General features: G+C 49.8%; 1 protein-coding gene across 5 annotated transcripts in view; it reads left to right on the top strand.

Moving 5' to 3' along the window:
* Positions 1–14850, top strand: part of TIAM1 (TIAM Rac1 associated GEF 1) — a 131866-nt gene that overhangs the window by 42855 nt on the left and 74161 nt on the right. For 3 of the 5 annotated variants that reach the window (XM_071564554.1, XM_071564544.1, XM_071564515.1), the window contains one exon: positions 12129–13111. In XM_071564554.1, coding sequence (XP_071420655.1) covers positions 12140–13111 — 972 coding nt within the window. In that variant the 5' untranslated portion in view covers positions 12129–12139. Of the gene's footprint in view, positions 1–6997; positions 7176–12128; positions 13112–14850 lie in introns of all 5 variants that reach the window. The other 2 variants (XM_071564534.1, XM_071564525.1) reach the window with 1 other exon arrangement.

Raw genomic sequence — 14850 nt, 5'->3', positions numbered from 1 at the left:
TCATTGCAACCATTAAAACACTTGGTCCCCTGAGCCATGTAATTCTCCTTTCAGCACAACCTCTGTGCAAAGTTTATTATGCAGATCATAATTCCTGTGCTGGTTTTTGTCATCTTCAGCTCCACAGTTTCCTGGGAAGCTGTATGCTGCCCTTTCCTCCCCTGGAGAGCAGCCAGGTGGGTATGTCACTGCTGGGATCACTCTTCTCCAGTCCCAAGGTGGATCCTGTTCCTCAGGTTTTAATATAAAAATTCCTGTCCCTGTCCCTGTGGTTGCTTGCATCGCTTCTCTCATAGTTTTGGGATGCAGATGGAAAGCTGTTGCTGAGTGGCACATTGCAGGCTGTGAATTTTGCTCCTTGTGCCTCAGATGTGGAGATTCATTCACGTGCCTCACTCTCCTGTGCCTTCAGTGTAAATGAGGGCAAAGCCTTCATTGTACTTAGGGCTACGCTCAGAGCTGATGGGTGTCAGCTTCCCATCACCAGCTGCCTGAGCCTGACTTGGTAATTTTGGCTTTTCCTCTCAAAACCATTTGCTGATCCATCCTTTTCCCCTCTCCATGGTAGGGCTGTGCCCCCTGCTCTTCCTGGGGTGGGAGCTCGCCCCTGAACCCCAAGGGTGTCTTCTCCTGGGATTCCCATCCCTCCTGGGTTTTCTCCTAAAGAAGCACCACCCAGTGTGTGGCTGTGGTGGTGTGTGTTCCTCCTGAGGGAAGAGCTCTGGGCAGGGGCCGTGTCAGGAGATGTGATGGAGGAGCTGGCACTGAAACTGGTCAGCCCAGATAAACTGAACCTCGGTGTGGGTCCATCGCAACCGGGTTCTGTCAGGACATGCAGGATAAAATCTGGATGTTTAATTTAACCCCCTTGGCTGGTCCAGACCAGCTGAGCTTTGCATTACTGAGAGCAGTAATGTTTCCTGCTTTTCTGTGTGCTGGGAACTGGGGTTCTGTGATGGTAGCGCTGGGCTGAGGAACCAGCTCTGCTGTGGCTGTGAAAGCAGCACCACTGGGGCTTGCCCGCCTCCTCCCAGGCTCTGCATACACTGGAGTCAAGATTCCCAGGTTTGGTTTGTGAAACTTGGCTGTCACTTCACCCCAGGCTCCATTTTGTTCCTCCCATCCCTCCCAGTGGGCTCCTGGCTCAGGCTGGGGCTGGCAGTCCTGTGGGTAGTCCTGTTTTTGGGTGAATGGCTGTCTCAAGCATCTCCACTTGTCCATGTCCCACCAGAGCAGCCCATCTGTGGTGTCACTGACACACCAGGCAGTAAACTCTCTTATTTTGGGAAGTGTAGGATGTTCAGTTCATGTGCTTTGTGCTGGCCAAACACACCTTTCCTTCCAGGAGCCACCCAGTGCCCTTTCAAACAGGGATATGGCCACCCTGGGCCTTTCTGCAGTGCTGAGAGCTCTGTATTCACCCTTGGCAGAGAGGGAAGGGAAAGGAGCTGTGGGGAGTCTCCCTGGCTTGCCCAGGCTGCCAGGCAGGAATCCAGCCCTGCCCTGCAGTGCTGCAGCTGCTGGTCCCTCCATCCCATCCCAGCACAGCCTGGCAAGCCATTTCATTGAGGGCTGAATCTGGGAGGTACTGATTTAAAAGCAGCAGCTCACAGAGAAATACTGTGCCAAAACTTCTGCCAGGTATGCTGTAATCTGGAAAGGACATCCTTTGCTTCAATACTTTTCCCTGTTATGCTTCCCCTGTGGCCTCGGCACGGAAGTTGTTGCTCTGAGGTCCTTCCTACTAATTCTGTAGCAATAATTGAGGTGTTTTGTGCTACTTTGGGGCTCAGTGAGGTTCCTCAGGCTCCCTCAGAGAGAGTGTGACCAAAATGTGAGAGCAACTCTGGTTGGCTATTTGCCTGAGTTTTATTTGACACCAGCTTTTCCTTTTCCATAGACCTGTGGAATCCCTCCCCAGTACTTAAGTCAGGGGATCTAAAATTAGATACTTCATATCTCAGGCACCATCTTAATGATCTGTGTGAGGTCTTTGGCAGTGCTTGAAAATCAGATTACTTACCTCGGTGCTGAAATGAGGATATACACTAAACATTTCCTCTCCAATTCCCCCTGCCCCAATTATTGTCCTCATTTTTTTCCCCACAATGTCTTAATCCTTCCCATCCTGTCTCAGTGGCTCCTGGGTCACTCAAGCCAAGGGTTCCAGTTTTAATTGCTGGAGCTTGTGGTGCTGGGTGGTTCTCCTATGGATGCAGGGTCTGCCTTGTCCTGCTTTGCTTCTGCCTCCTTCAGCTGCCCATCCCTGGCTGTGCAGGGGGTGCTCCCATGGATCCATCTGGAGCTCTGTCTCCTGCTCTGAACATTTTCTTGTTCCTCCTAAAGAGATTTCCTTTTAGTGCACTTGGCATGTCCTGTCCTCTCTGTGTATCAGCAGTTTTTCTGCTCCTTTGGCACAACCAGAAAGTCTTTTTGAAGCAAAGTGTAATAACAATAACAGAGAAGCTAAAGGTAAATAAACAAACCACACCTTACTGTTTATTTCAGCTGCATTTTGGGAATTCTTTTTAGGTTTTTTAAAGCAACATATAAATGCACATGCAGTCCTTGTAGCCACCCCTCTCCTTCTTGTCCTCCATGGAGTCCAAACGGGCTCCTCCTTCCCTGCAGCTCCCTTGTGGCTGGGCTTTGTCTGCCCCACAGGCTCCGGGGAGTTGCCCCTGTGCCTTTCCAGAGATTTGCTTATGTCTGATCTGAAATTAGAATCCTTCCCCTGCTCTGCCCTTTGCTGTAAACGTGTCAAACCTTGCAGATTCCCCCTAGGGAAGAAAGGGGGATTTTTCCACCATTAAAAATGAAAGGCAAGGGAAGGAGAAAGAGTTAAAACATGCTCAGATACTTGTAAAGATGATTAAAAAACAAACAATCCCACAACAGTGTCAATTATTCACATCCCCTTGTATAAATATAGAAACCCTGGAGAGGGGCTTTCCCTTGGGCTGCCTGCTCTGCTCTTCCATTAATTTATTACCAGGGCCCCATGGTGCTTTGTCAGCACTGTGCTCCTGGTTTTGTTTCCCTTAGCTGGGATTTGGGAATGGTTGATTGTTGGCCACATGGAGGTTTTAGGTCTCTTGACAAACCTTCCTCCCTCCCTCTCTTTTTTGCCTTTTCTTCCCTCCCTTAGAAATTCTCACCGGGGTGGTGCTCCAGCCGGAGGAGCAAGGCTTTCCACACCTTCCCTTTAGGAGTTCTTCACAAAGGGAACGTGGGTTTATTTTTCTTTCCCCTCCTCTTCATCTGGAGCAATCACCAGCATTGTTCTCCCAGCCCTGACAGACGTGGAGGTTGCGTGTTGGTGAGACGCTTGCAGAGAGGTTTTGCAATTCCAGCTCTGCTGGCCAGTTCTTGGGGACATGCAAATGGTCCCCCCAACCTTGTCTGGATGGTCATTGTCATCAGAGTCCAGTTTCAGGAGCAGCCTTTCTCCTCAACAGGTAGGGTAAGCTGTGGTTGGTTTAAAATAGATTTTTCTCATGAAAATAACATTCTATATGGCATAGAAAAAAAGCATAAAGACAAGCATGTTTGTCATTTGTTTTCAGTGGTTTTAAAGTCAGCCAGCTTCTGTAATCCACTGAAGTTGGTCTCAGAGCTCAGTGTCACCTGTAGTTTCAGTGGTTCCCCAGGACAGTGATCACGGTCCCAAGGCTGCCAGAACTCAGGATCTCAGGGACAGGATGGCATTGTTGGGGTGTCTGTGCAGGGCCAGGAGTTAGACTGATGGTCCCTGTGGGACCCTTCCGAGTCAGGATGTTCTGTGACCCATCTCAATTTCGTGGAGCAGCCCAGGGGGCTGGGATGGGCAGAGCCAGAGCACCAGAACCCTGGAGCCTTTACCTCTGTCTCAGGGGAGGTGATTGGATGGATTGATCTCAGCAGCAATTCATGTTAACCAGAGGTGGTACAAATAGCAAAATGTGGCCTCCAGTTACAAATAAAGAGCCTGATTGTCCATTTCAGGGGATGGGATCCAACACTGGAGTTACAATGGCATGGAACTGGGATTGTGGGTGGGGAATACAGCCCAGAGCCACCGATGAATATGAAGTAGTTTCTGTGTGGAATGATCACTGCTCTCTGTGTCTGTGTGTACATCCTCATGGGTTATGGTGGAGTTACTACTGGATGAAGATTTGCTTAATGGCCAGCTGATCTCACATGTGCAGTTGCATTTGGAATCTGACAAAAAGGATGCACCATAAAATGAAAAACTAAAAAAAAGAAGAGCCGTTGTCTTTCTCATCAGCTTTTCCTGTTCACTGGGTGAGGGGATATACTTGCTCACTGAATTTTCCTTGCTGTAAAGGAAAGGTTCTGCTTTGAAAAGGAGGCTTTCACAAAACTACAGCTTTCATATTTTTCCTCCATTAATGTTCTTGTTGTGTCTGCAAGCAAAAAGAAAACAGGTGTGCTGGGCTTCTCCCTACCCTCTTGGCATTGCAAACAATGCCCAGCATGTGAAAGTCAGGGCTCTCTTTGCTGTACCTGCACTCACAGGTAGCAGATGGGTGAATAACAAGGTGCTCCTTTACAAGGCTCTGCTTCCTTGCTGAGCATGAATCCCTCCCTGGTGGTTTGCTCTGTGTTCCCTCGGCTGGGATTGCCTTCAGTTGCTGGTGATGAGCCCTGTGGGAACTCCTTGGCCTGATTTTTCCAGGCACTGTTTTGTGGCTGTGGAATAAATACAGCTGTGCTACTTCAGGCCTTCAGAGAACACGGGGGGTCGGGTTGGCATGTGTGGGTGTTGGCCCAGGCACACCATGGATGTCCATGTGTGTGTTTGGAGGAGGCAGCACTGACATGGAACATTTTGTCTTGAGCAAAGAAATTTGTAAATCTCTATAATCTTTATTTGATTGTGGGTTTTTTGGTGGTGGTTTTTTTTTTAAATGAGATGAGTTGTTCCATGTGTCAGTGTTTACAGCTGCCCATCTCCCCTGAGAGCAGGTACTGGTGAGTTACTGGTCAGCTTCCCCTGGCACAGTAAATGTGTCCCTGGAAAGGAAGCCCTGAGGCTGTGCTTGTGTTTCCTTCAGCCCTTCTTCCTGCTGGAGGAGCACGAGCATCCCTGTTTGCCAAGATCTTCTTGGAGGGGAGGCCTTGCCTGAGGCTGCTTCAGAGCTCCAGAATTTCTACTGCAGCAGAGCTTGGGCTGTAGGAGTGAACCAGGAAGCAGTGAGAACCATTCCAGTGCATAATAATGTCAAAGAGAAATATGAAAAATTGTTGTTCTTGAAAAGCATGGCTTGGTTGCATTCAGGAAGGACTGTCCAAGTTCTAAAGGTTGGTAGGAATAAAATTTTCCGGGGTAGAGTCCCTGGGTGTTGATGAACCCTTCCCTTCTGAAGGATTGTGTGAGCATGGCACTCAACTGGTCGTGGCAAAGGGTGTTGCCAGCCCTTCAGGTGTAGTCACAGGAGTGAGGATGTGGATAATGCAGCACCCAGCTGTAAACACCCTCTTTTGATAAAAGGACTGCAAGGAGAGAAGGATTTTTGCTGAAGGAACACAGGTGGTGTGAGAAGGGAGTGACTGGAGTTTGCATCAGCCTGGAGCAGATTTTCCTGAGTTACAAACTCCTCAAAAGCCACTTCAGGATGGAGAATTGGATAAAATCTGTTTTGTTGTTCATTTGGTCAGATTTTCTGGGGCAGTAGCAGGCAGATCTGAGCAAAGGTGGTCACAATTCCTTTTCCTCTGGAAGTGAAGGCTCATGGCAGGGTTCTCTCCCTGTGGTGAGTGCAGGTGGGGAGCCTGCAGGACCTTGTTTGTCAGCAAGATTTCCCCTCTTGCAAATTATTGGCAGCTGGCATGGTAATGAGTCCATTTCAATATAAATGAGCTTCATTTTATTAATTTCTGCCAGCTCCTGAGCAATTCATGAACTGCTTTTCAGATCTCGACCAACAGCTTGGAGGAAGAGGGGGAGGTGGGGAGCAAAGAGGGGACCATGAGGGAGGAGAAAGAAAATGAGAATATTTTTAATTTAAAAAGGAGCCAGTGACTTTCACCTCTATTGAGAATCGAGCCAAGAGTGAGGATCACACTTTCCCCATCAAGCAGCTCTAGTGACACCAAGGGCATCAGTAACTTCTACCAAAGTTTTTGTTCTTTAGGACTTTGGTGAAGTTTGTAACTCTCAGAACTCTGTGTACAGTGTTGAGTTGGTGTTTCAGTGCCAGTTCTCGTCTGGGAGAAGGGGGAGTTGGGTGGCAGCTGGTTTGGGAAGCTCACTCAGGCCTCTGCTGAGTTTGCATCTCCCAAGCCTGGACCTTGAGCTGGGACACCTGCAAGGGAGCTCAGTGGTGGTATCAGGCCAGGAAAGGGCTGGGATTTGGTACCCACAAGAGTGCACATGTGTGTCTAACTTGAGGACTGTCCCTGTGACTTGTCTTAGGTCTAAAAAAGCACAGGCTGGGCTCCTGTATCTGCCTTAGCGAGTGCAATTAACCCAACAGGCCTTTCACAGCACACAAAAACACATGTAAATGCTCTGCCCTGATTGTCTGATTCGCCCTTGAAAAATGTTAATGAAATCCTGCTTGGAAAACCTCCCTTTCTGCAAATGAGACTGTGCACAGAGAAAGCTGCTCCTGGGGTTCCTCCCGGGCTCCCCTTGGCTGTAGCACTCCAGCTTTATGGGAAGGAGCCTCTCCTGGCCGTGCCCAGGTGTGTTTTTGGACCCCAGGTTTTGTAGCCCTGCCCCAGCCCCAGCATGGGCACGTTGCTGTCTGTGGGGACTGTGATGGTGCCCAGCGGTGGGAAGGGGAATCCCCGTGGGGCTGACTGGGTGTTTCATTTATTCTGCCACCATCAGGTCTCATCACTGGAATCTGAGCACAGCACTGGCATGCTGCACTGCCCAGTGTTGCTTGGGTAAGTGATGGTGACAGGTCCTGGCAGAACACGCTGCTGTCCAGCCCTCCCTGCTGCCCCTTTGTCTGATTTGTTTCTCTCCCCTCTTTCTCCCCAGGTTTTTGGCATGTAGTCATAGACTGTGACGAGGGAGTAATGGAGTCGCTGAGTGGCAGGTGCTGACAGCTCTGCAGTCCCAGGAGCTGCTCATTTTGGTGGCATTTGCAATTCTGTCCCTCTCAATGCCACAGCTCCCTTGGGGAAGGTTGCGCTGGACACCGGTACTGCCTCGGAAGGTACATGTGTGTCCCTCTGTGTTTCCTTAGGACTTTGCTGTGCTCTGTGATGCTCCTGGGAGGGGGAAATGTGGGTATGGGTGCCCCTTTCAGCAGTACAAAGGCTTCCAGTGGCTATCCAGCAGCTCCTGGTGACATCCCTCCCTCCCTCTCTCCTTCTCTGACTCGAGTTGCCTGCAGGGCCCTTTTGGAGCCCATCCCGTGCTTTAACATATGTGAGAGCGGCTCACAAGAAAACTGGCTGGTTAAAAGGTTCTGATGTGAAAACAATGGAATATGCTGCTGGAGTTTCCGAGAAACTCAAAGGCTTTCTGTGGAATTCCAGCCTCGCTTTTGCCCTCTTGAAAAAGCCCATTTTAATTACAATAAAATGTGTGTATTCACACTTGGTTATTAGTCTTGTACATTTTTCTATGTGGTTCTGGTGAGTTCAGTAAAAACCTCTTTGTTGTTGGCTGGCAGATTTTTAGCAAAAGTTTATTTCTATAGGCTTGTTGCCTGCTGTGGATTTGATCATTGTTCTGGTTCTCACAGCCTTCCAGCTCTGCTCCAGGAGAAAAATACAGATTTGTCACCAGGGCCTCCCACTGGAATCTAATTTTAAATCTGCAATCTGTTGTCTTGTGAGGTGCTTTGAATTTGGTTGGAAATTTAATATAATTCAGATATTCTTCTGGAATCCAGTGGTCCAACATTTTGCAAGTGTAATAGTAACTTAGGTTTAATTGAAACAAGTATTCTGGTTTTGTAGTTATTTTAAGAAATATTTATACTGGGGATAAGGGAGGAGGAAGGAAAATGTTACTTGAGGGGCCCATCATCAGTGGTCATCTAGAATGTGAAAGTCTTTACGTGTAACCATAGACTCATCCAGCAAAACCTCAGCAGTTTAGCCAGAGGTCACTGTGCTTTTCTAGGGCACCTGGTATAGGGAACGTGGTTTTTTCCAAAGCTTTCCTGCAGAATTTGTGTTCTCCCTGCTGGCAGCCTGATGTTGATACCAATCTGCAGTTTGGGTTTCCAAAAGGCACGTCTCAAACCCCTGTACTCCTCTTGATGTGCAAGCTGGCGACAAGGTGACCTTCCCAGCCCCTTGAAGACTTCCACAAATGTGACATTTCCCCTGCTCTGAAGCCAGGATGGAGCAGATTTTCTGGGAGAGAGAGCCCTTTCCCAGCACAGCCTTAGCTTGATGGGCAGGACATCTCTTTGAGGAACAAGTTGTCACCCCTCCTTCGTCTGACTTGGGCTGCAGATACAAATCTCAGTGTTCTTCAGTGAACAACTGAGTCACTGCCTCTTCCAGGAGACGTGTCTGTCTCCCTGTTCTGGTTTTCAAATCCCACAAAAAGTTTGGGTTTTGATGAATCAACATTTTCTGCTGAAAAACATCCAACCAGCCCTGCTCAAAGCCATGGCGTGTGTGATCTCTGGGAGCTTCGGGGTAATTCCCAACACTCCTCTGACACAGCTGAGAGCCACAGACCTGGTTAAAGCATCAAGATGTGTCACACTTGATTTATGCTGTGTCCTGGTGGTACCTTTGATAGGTCTTTAATGGTCACCTGTGGGTTTGGGGGTGAGGTAACAAGGGGAGCCTTTGTCCTCGCAGCACTTGCGTGCAGCTCCCATTAGCATTACTCATTTTCTTAATTTGATACAGATTTTTTTGACTGAGTGTGCTGAATGCAGTTAAGCTGTAGACAGGCAGCATCTGGCAGTCGGAGCTGGAGCAGTTTAAGACGCTTTTGCCTCAGGGTGTCTGCTGCGGCCCATGGGAGAGGGAGGCTGGGGCTCCCCTCCCCTGCCCAGGTCCTGCCAGCTGAGGATGCTGGCATCTGCTCCAGTGCCAGCTCCTGTTTCAGGGCTGCCTTTCCACAGCTGCCTGAGCTCACCTAACGGCTCACTGCTGCCAAAAATTGTGGAGGTGCCACTCACTGTCCCCTCTTCCCTGGCTCCCATGTCACCTCTGGCCCTGCTGCCCCTTTCTCTCCCTGCTGTGTCCCCAGATGGGCACCCTTGTGCTGCCTCTGGCATGTGCCAGGTCAGATTGCTAGCTCAGCAAAAACTAACTCATAACCTCTTCTTTTTTTAATTTCTTTCCCGCCCTGGATTTATTTTCTACTGTTTTAGTGGACTCTGCTGCAGGAGCACTTGAATTCAGGGTAACTGGTGGAAATGCTCAGCCAGGAACGTGAAGGGGAGGCAGAAATGGGGGTGAGAAGGTGGGATGGGGATCCCTGTCAGGGAACCCCACAGATGGTCACCATTAGCTTGACCTGTCCCTACCCGAGGTGTGTCCTGCATCTCCCGGGGGAGATGGGCTGTGCCAGGGGATGGGACAAACCTTGAGGGTGGCATTGTCTTGCATTGCTGCAGTTGTATCAGTGCCCCATGTCTGCCTGCAGCCCTCTGGCACCCACTGCCCCGCATTCCTGCAAAGCTGCAGGGTAATTAATGCCAGGGAAGTCAGTGGGATTAGAGCAGGGCCTTTTCCTGGGTTGCAGGAATGAGGTCTGGGTTATCTTGGGATAGATTCACCCAAAGTGCCAATCTATGGAATTAAAAAGAACAGCTCTTTCCTTTGAAGTCTGACACTTCTTGCCAGTACCTAGCAGATACTTCTCATTGTGTGAAAATCACTCCCTAAACATTCCTGCTGCTGTCTGGGGGAAGAAGACACTTCCCTCCTTCCAGGAGAGTGTTCCTAGTGGTGTTATTTCCTCACAGGACACAGCCTGAGCTGCTGTGCCTTTCCTTGCTGGGCGTTTGTGGTTCTGCGCTTTTTGGCCGGGTGAGATCTTGCCTGGTGTGGATGGAGGCTGTGCCAGGGTGGTGGCACAGGGCAGCTTTCCAGACCCTCTTCCTTCAGCAGGGGGATGCTCCTGCCCTTCAGCAGCTCTGGTTTGGAAGGTAAAGAGTCACTCTTCAATCACTCCAGGTTTCAAGAGGGCTTTAGAAGCTGCTTTTTCTCCTTAGATAGACGTGTTGGGTCGTGGCTGGAGAGTGGGGTGGAATTCCTGCCCCATGGAAGTGTGGTTGGCAGGGAGCTCTGAACCAAGGCTGCTAAAGGCATTGCCCCAGGAGGGTTCCTTTTGCAACATGGGGAGTGTTGAGGCCTGGTTTTAGAGATCTGTGGAAGGAAAAAAAATACAGGTTTTGTGCTTTAGAAATGCTCTGGAAGCAAAAGTTGGCTGAGTTTGTGTTTGAGTCTGACCTGCATCAAAGGGCTGTAGCTTTTAAGGGATAATAAAGCTTGTCTAGGGATTGATTGATAATGCTGTTTTTTGTTTTAGATTTAAACTTTCCTTCTCTTCAGTGCGTTTATTTTTCTATACAATTCATGATAACCAAGTGATGGCAGCCAAAGGGAGTTCTGCCCTGCATTTCAGTAGACATGGGTTATTTCCTGGTGGAGTTTGCTTCACATGGCTTTGAATTTATTTTAGATACAGAAATGTCCAGGTATTTACGGAGGTGTCTGTTGCTCCAGCACTGAAGAGATTTTAGCCTCAGCCACGAGCCATTTACCTGGTTAGAGGAGCAGGAGCAGAGTTGTCTGGCTGTGATCAGAAGGGTCACTGCAGGGTTCAGTTCTGCTGTACCCATCCAGAAGAGCTGTCCCTGTGCTTAATGTCATCGATTCCTCTCTTCCCCTGTAATTTAAGTAGGGATAATTCAGTGCTGTGCAGCAGCAGTGATGTGTATTTAGAGGTTTAGAAGAAAAATGCACAGTCAGATTGATCTGGCTCAGAAGCCATCAGCTCATCCTGGCATAGGGAAGGAAATTGCTCCAAGAAATTAAAAACTCCAGATTTATTTTACTTTCAGCACAGCTTTTTTCTTTTCAGCCAAGACTAATGGAAATATCTCAAAACAAAGGAGTTTTGTCTTGGAATTTCTGTTCAAGATTGATGGAGTATTTATCTCTATATGATTGTCTTGTGTGTAATTCGGATTCTCCTGTTTAATTTTGAGTGGCTGTGAACTTTAACATTTACTTTTCTTATTCTTCTTCTTGCCCTTTGGCCAAGAAGGACCCAATACTACTGATAAAATATTTCTGACATTTGTTGAGTGAGATCACAGACCTCAAAAGTGTTTTCCAAGGTTGAACTAGATAATCACTCCCACCTTCTGGATGGGAAACCTGTTTCATGGCAGGATGTGCACAGGTGAATAATGCAGGAGGCTGGGGATGGGGACAGAAGCCCCATCCCTGCATTCCAGCTCAGATCAAAGCACTTGGATCTCGCTATCTGCTTGAGAGGGAGTGGGAAGGAAAGGTTATTTTTGTATAGGCTGAGTCACTCATGCTAATTTATTTTTCATAATACGGCTTTCTTGTGTGGGGCTCTCTGTACCTGCTTAATGTTGCACTGGTTTTTTGTTCCAGAAATCAAACCTGTCATTAGCTCGCTGCCAAATGGTAGGATTTGTACTTTGCTCTCTGGTGCTTTAGCTTGCAGTTCCTAGCCAAAAAAAAAAGTGAAAACTCAGATAAAAGGTGTACATCCCTCTGCTTTTTGGCATCTTGTTACATGCAGATAAGCGATTGCTGCTGATTTTTTGCAGTTGTTGAAAAATGCAATGACAATGCAATGGCTGGAATGACAAAGCTGATGCTGAGAGTCAAGTGAACGTGTGCAGAGCTGAGATTGCACTTTGGTGCTAAACTGGTCCTGTTCACACCAGGCTTTGAGGTTCAATCCTTCCCTTTTTTACACTCCTCATTTACACCAGCAGGGCTGTGTCCTGCGTTCTGCTTAGCTGACTTGTTAAATCGCTGGTTCAGCTGCTTAATTAATTCTGTGGGATTAGTGATGGCAGGTCCTGTGGGATCTGTGGTGTCAGGTTTGGGACAGGTTCAGTAATTAACCAAACAACAAAAGCGCTTTTTGGTGTGGTGGGGTGCCCACAGCCACTAACGGTGCGTGTTCTGTCCTCTCACAGACTGTGACGCCATGGGCAACGCGGAGAGCCAGAGCGTGGAGCACGCACTGTATGGGGACAAGCCCAGCAGCCTGGGCCGCAAGCACACCTCGCGCTCCCTGCGCCTGTCCGGCAAAGCCTCGCGCCGCTCGCGCCACGCGTCCTCCGGCAAAGCCATCCACCGCAACTCCGAGGTGAGCACCCGCTCCAGCAGCACCCCCAGCATCCCCCAGTCCCTGGCGGAGAACGGCCTGGAGCCCTTCGCCCACGAGGCCACCCTGGAGGACTTCGGCAGCCCCATGTGGGTGGAGCGCGTGGACATGGGGCTGCGCCCCGTGTCCTACCACACCGACTCGTCGGTGACGCCCAGCGTGGACAGCAGCACGGCGCTCACCGCCGCCTCGGTGCAGAGCATGCCCGGCTCTGAGGAGAGCCGGCTCTACGGTGACGAGGCGCCATTCCTGGCGGGGGGCGACGGCCGGGCACACCGCTACGCGCCCAACGGCACCGGCTTCGCCGACACCGCCAGCTTCAAGAAGAAGCGCTCCAAGTCTGCTGACATCTGGCGCGAGGACAGCCTGGAGTTCTCGCTCTCCGACCTCAGCCAGGAGCACCTCACGAGCAATGAGGAGATCTTGGGCTTGGCCGAGGAGAAGGACGCCGAGGCCGCCCAGGGCACGGAGGGCGGGGGCAGCCCCCAGCCCCTGGTGTCCTGCCAACGTGCCAACTCCATGAGTGACTTGTATTCCCCCAAAACCCCGGGCGCTGCCATCAATGGGGGCCCGCGGAACGCCTTCGGGGGGTACTGCCGGAACCTGGGGTGCAACATCCCGGATATCGGGAGCCATAAGATGGCCTCGGTCACCGCTGAGGATGCGCCTTCCTCCTACAGCAACTACAACACGCTGCCCTGCAGGAAGTCTCACTGCCTTTCCGAGGGGGCCACCAACCCCCAGATGAGCCATAGCAGCAGCATGCAGGGCAGGAGGGCCAAAACCACTCAGGTAAGGCACTGTTCTTCTGTGATGTGGCGTTTGCTGAGCTGGGTCTGCAGATAAAGATTTTCCAGAGATTCTCCCAGGCTCTGTTTTTGTTCAACACTATTTCCAATAAGCGGATTGTTTCCAGGAGGGAGCTGAACTAGTTGAACTCCAGAACTGCCTTGATCCCATCACTGCTTCCTTCCTTATTTGCAGCTCTCTTTGGGCCTTTTCCACTCTCTGCTGTCTCTGGAAAAGATAAATCTGCATTTGCCAGCTAGAGAATTTCCTGCCTGCTTTGCAGTGCTGACCGTGCCTTTTTTCCCAGGGTAGCTGCCAAAATGCATCACTCCACTGCAGAGCTTGTGCGTGTTGTCCCCCCGTGTGCCCTCCCTGTCCTGTCACCCTCCCCTGCCTGCACCCTTGCGAGAACCCCTTGGCTCTGGTGGCTGGAGGCAAAGAAACCTGTGAGTGTTTCCTCTCCCCTCCATAGTAAACACTCACTGGGCTGAAATGTCACTCTTCTCATTAGCTGAGGTTCACATCTGTGCAAAGCATCACCCCCAAACAGTGCTGTCCTGTCCCTGCACAGGGGGCTGCCAGCCCTGCTGTCCCTGAGAAATGGTGGGGGGTGGAGATGTGCAGAGAAGATGCTGCTTCTCTGAACCAGGGAGGACATTGTGCCCTCATCCTTCTCACACACAGCACAGAGCAAAGAGGAGCTTTGCTGTCAGGTGCCCCTCCTGCACCCCAAACACCACTCCTGTGATTTGGTGGCTGCTGTTGGTCCTCACTATGTGTTGCTCTGCTTTTCCTGGCTGTGTGCTGCCTGGTGGAGCTGCACAGCACCACAAACTGTGGTTCTGCTGGCAGAGCAGTGGCAGAGAGGGGGAAAAAGGAGATACAAGGACAGAGGAGCCTGTGCTCCCACATCAGCTGGCATTGACTCGTGGGATCTGCTGGGGTGGGGTTCCTGAATGACTTTTTGGCTGTGCTTGATCTGTGGAGATGCCTTGCCTCCAAATACAAGAATGACATGCTGGGACAGATGCTGCAGCATCCCCCAACAGCAGCTTTGTACTTCAAAATCAGCTCCTGGTTTTCAGAGGTAAAACCCCTTGGTGTGCCAGCAAGGCAGTGCAGGATAAAAAGCATCAGAACAACAACAAGCAAAAAAAAAAAGATGTTATTTGGCAGCCTTGGATGTAACAGCTTTTTAGGTGCAACTGCTGCCTCCTGCCCACTTTCCAGTGTATTTAAGAAAAGGAGAACAGTGTTGGTGGTGAACAGCAAAGCATTTGTTTTTCTTCTTGATGCCTGTCCTGGCATTCAGAAGATTCCTCTGAGGCACATAGTGAAAGTCATGAATTTAAGTAGTATTTTGTGAGGCCTCAGCCATGCCCAGGGAAATAATTTTGTGGGGCTGGTTTCACTAGATGTATCTCTCCTGAGACTGGAGATGATGGCTGTGAGGAGTCTCAGCAGTGATTATTACCGTGGATAAATTCAACAAAATTAAAGCTTTGGAAAGGTCAAAATTCCTCCTCCCAAGTCTTTAATCCCAGCAGCATCCAGTAAGTATAAGATTCTTGTCAGCAATGAAGCTGTGTTAGCCCAAGCCTACCTTTAGGAAGCTTAGGGAAATGACTGTCATTATGTGTTTGATAGAGAGAAAAGGAAGTCCAGATTTGCACACAAAGTGAGAGGGAGTAGTTCCTTGGTGAGCCTGATGAGGTGGCTGTGGAGGAGCTGTGTCTGTACCA

This window comes from Pithys albifrons, chromosome 1 (genome assembly GCF_047495875.1).
Source record: "Pithys albifrons albifrons isolate INPA30051 chromosome 1, PitAlb_v1, whole genome shotgun sequence".
Taxonomy (NCBI): Eukaryota; Metazoa; Chordata; class Aves; order Passeriformes; family Thamnophilidae; genus Pithys; species Pithys albifrons.
Note: the sequence above shows the minus strand (reverse complement) of the source record. Positions and strands in the feature narration are given on the sequence as shown.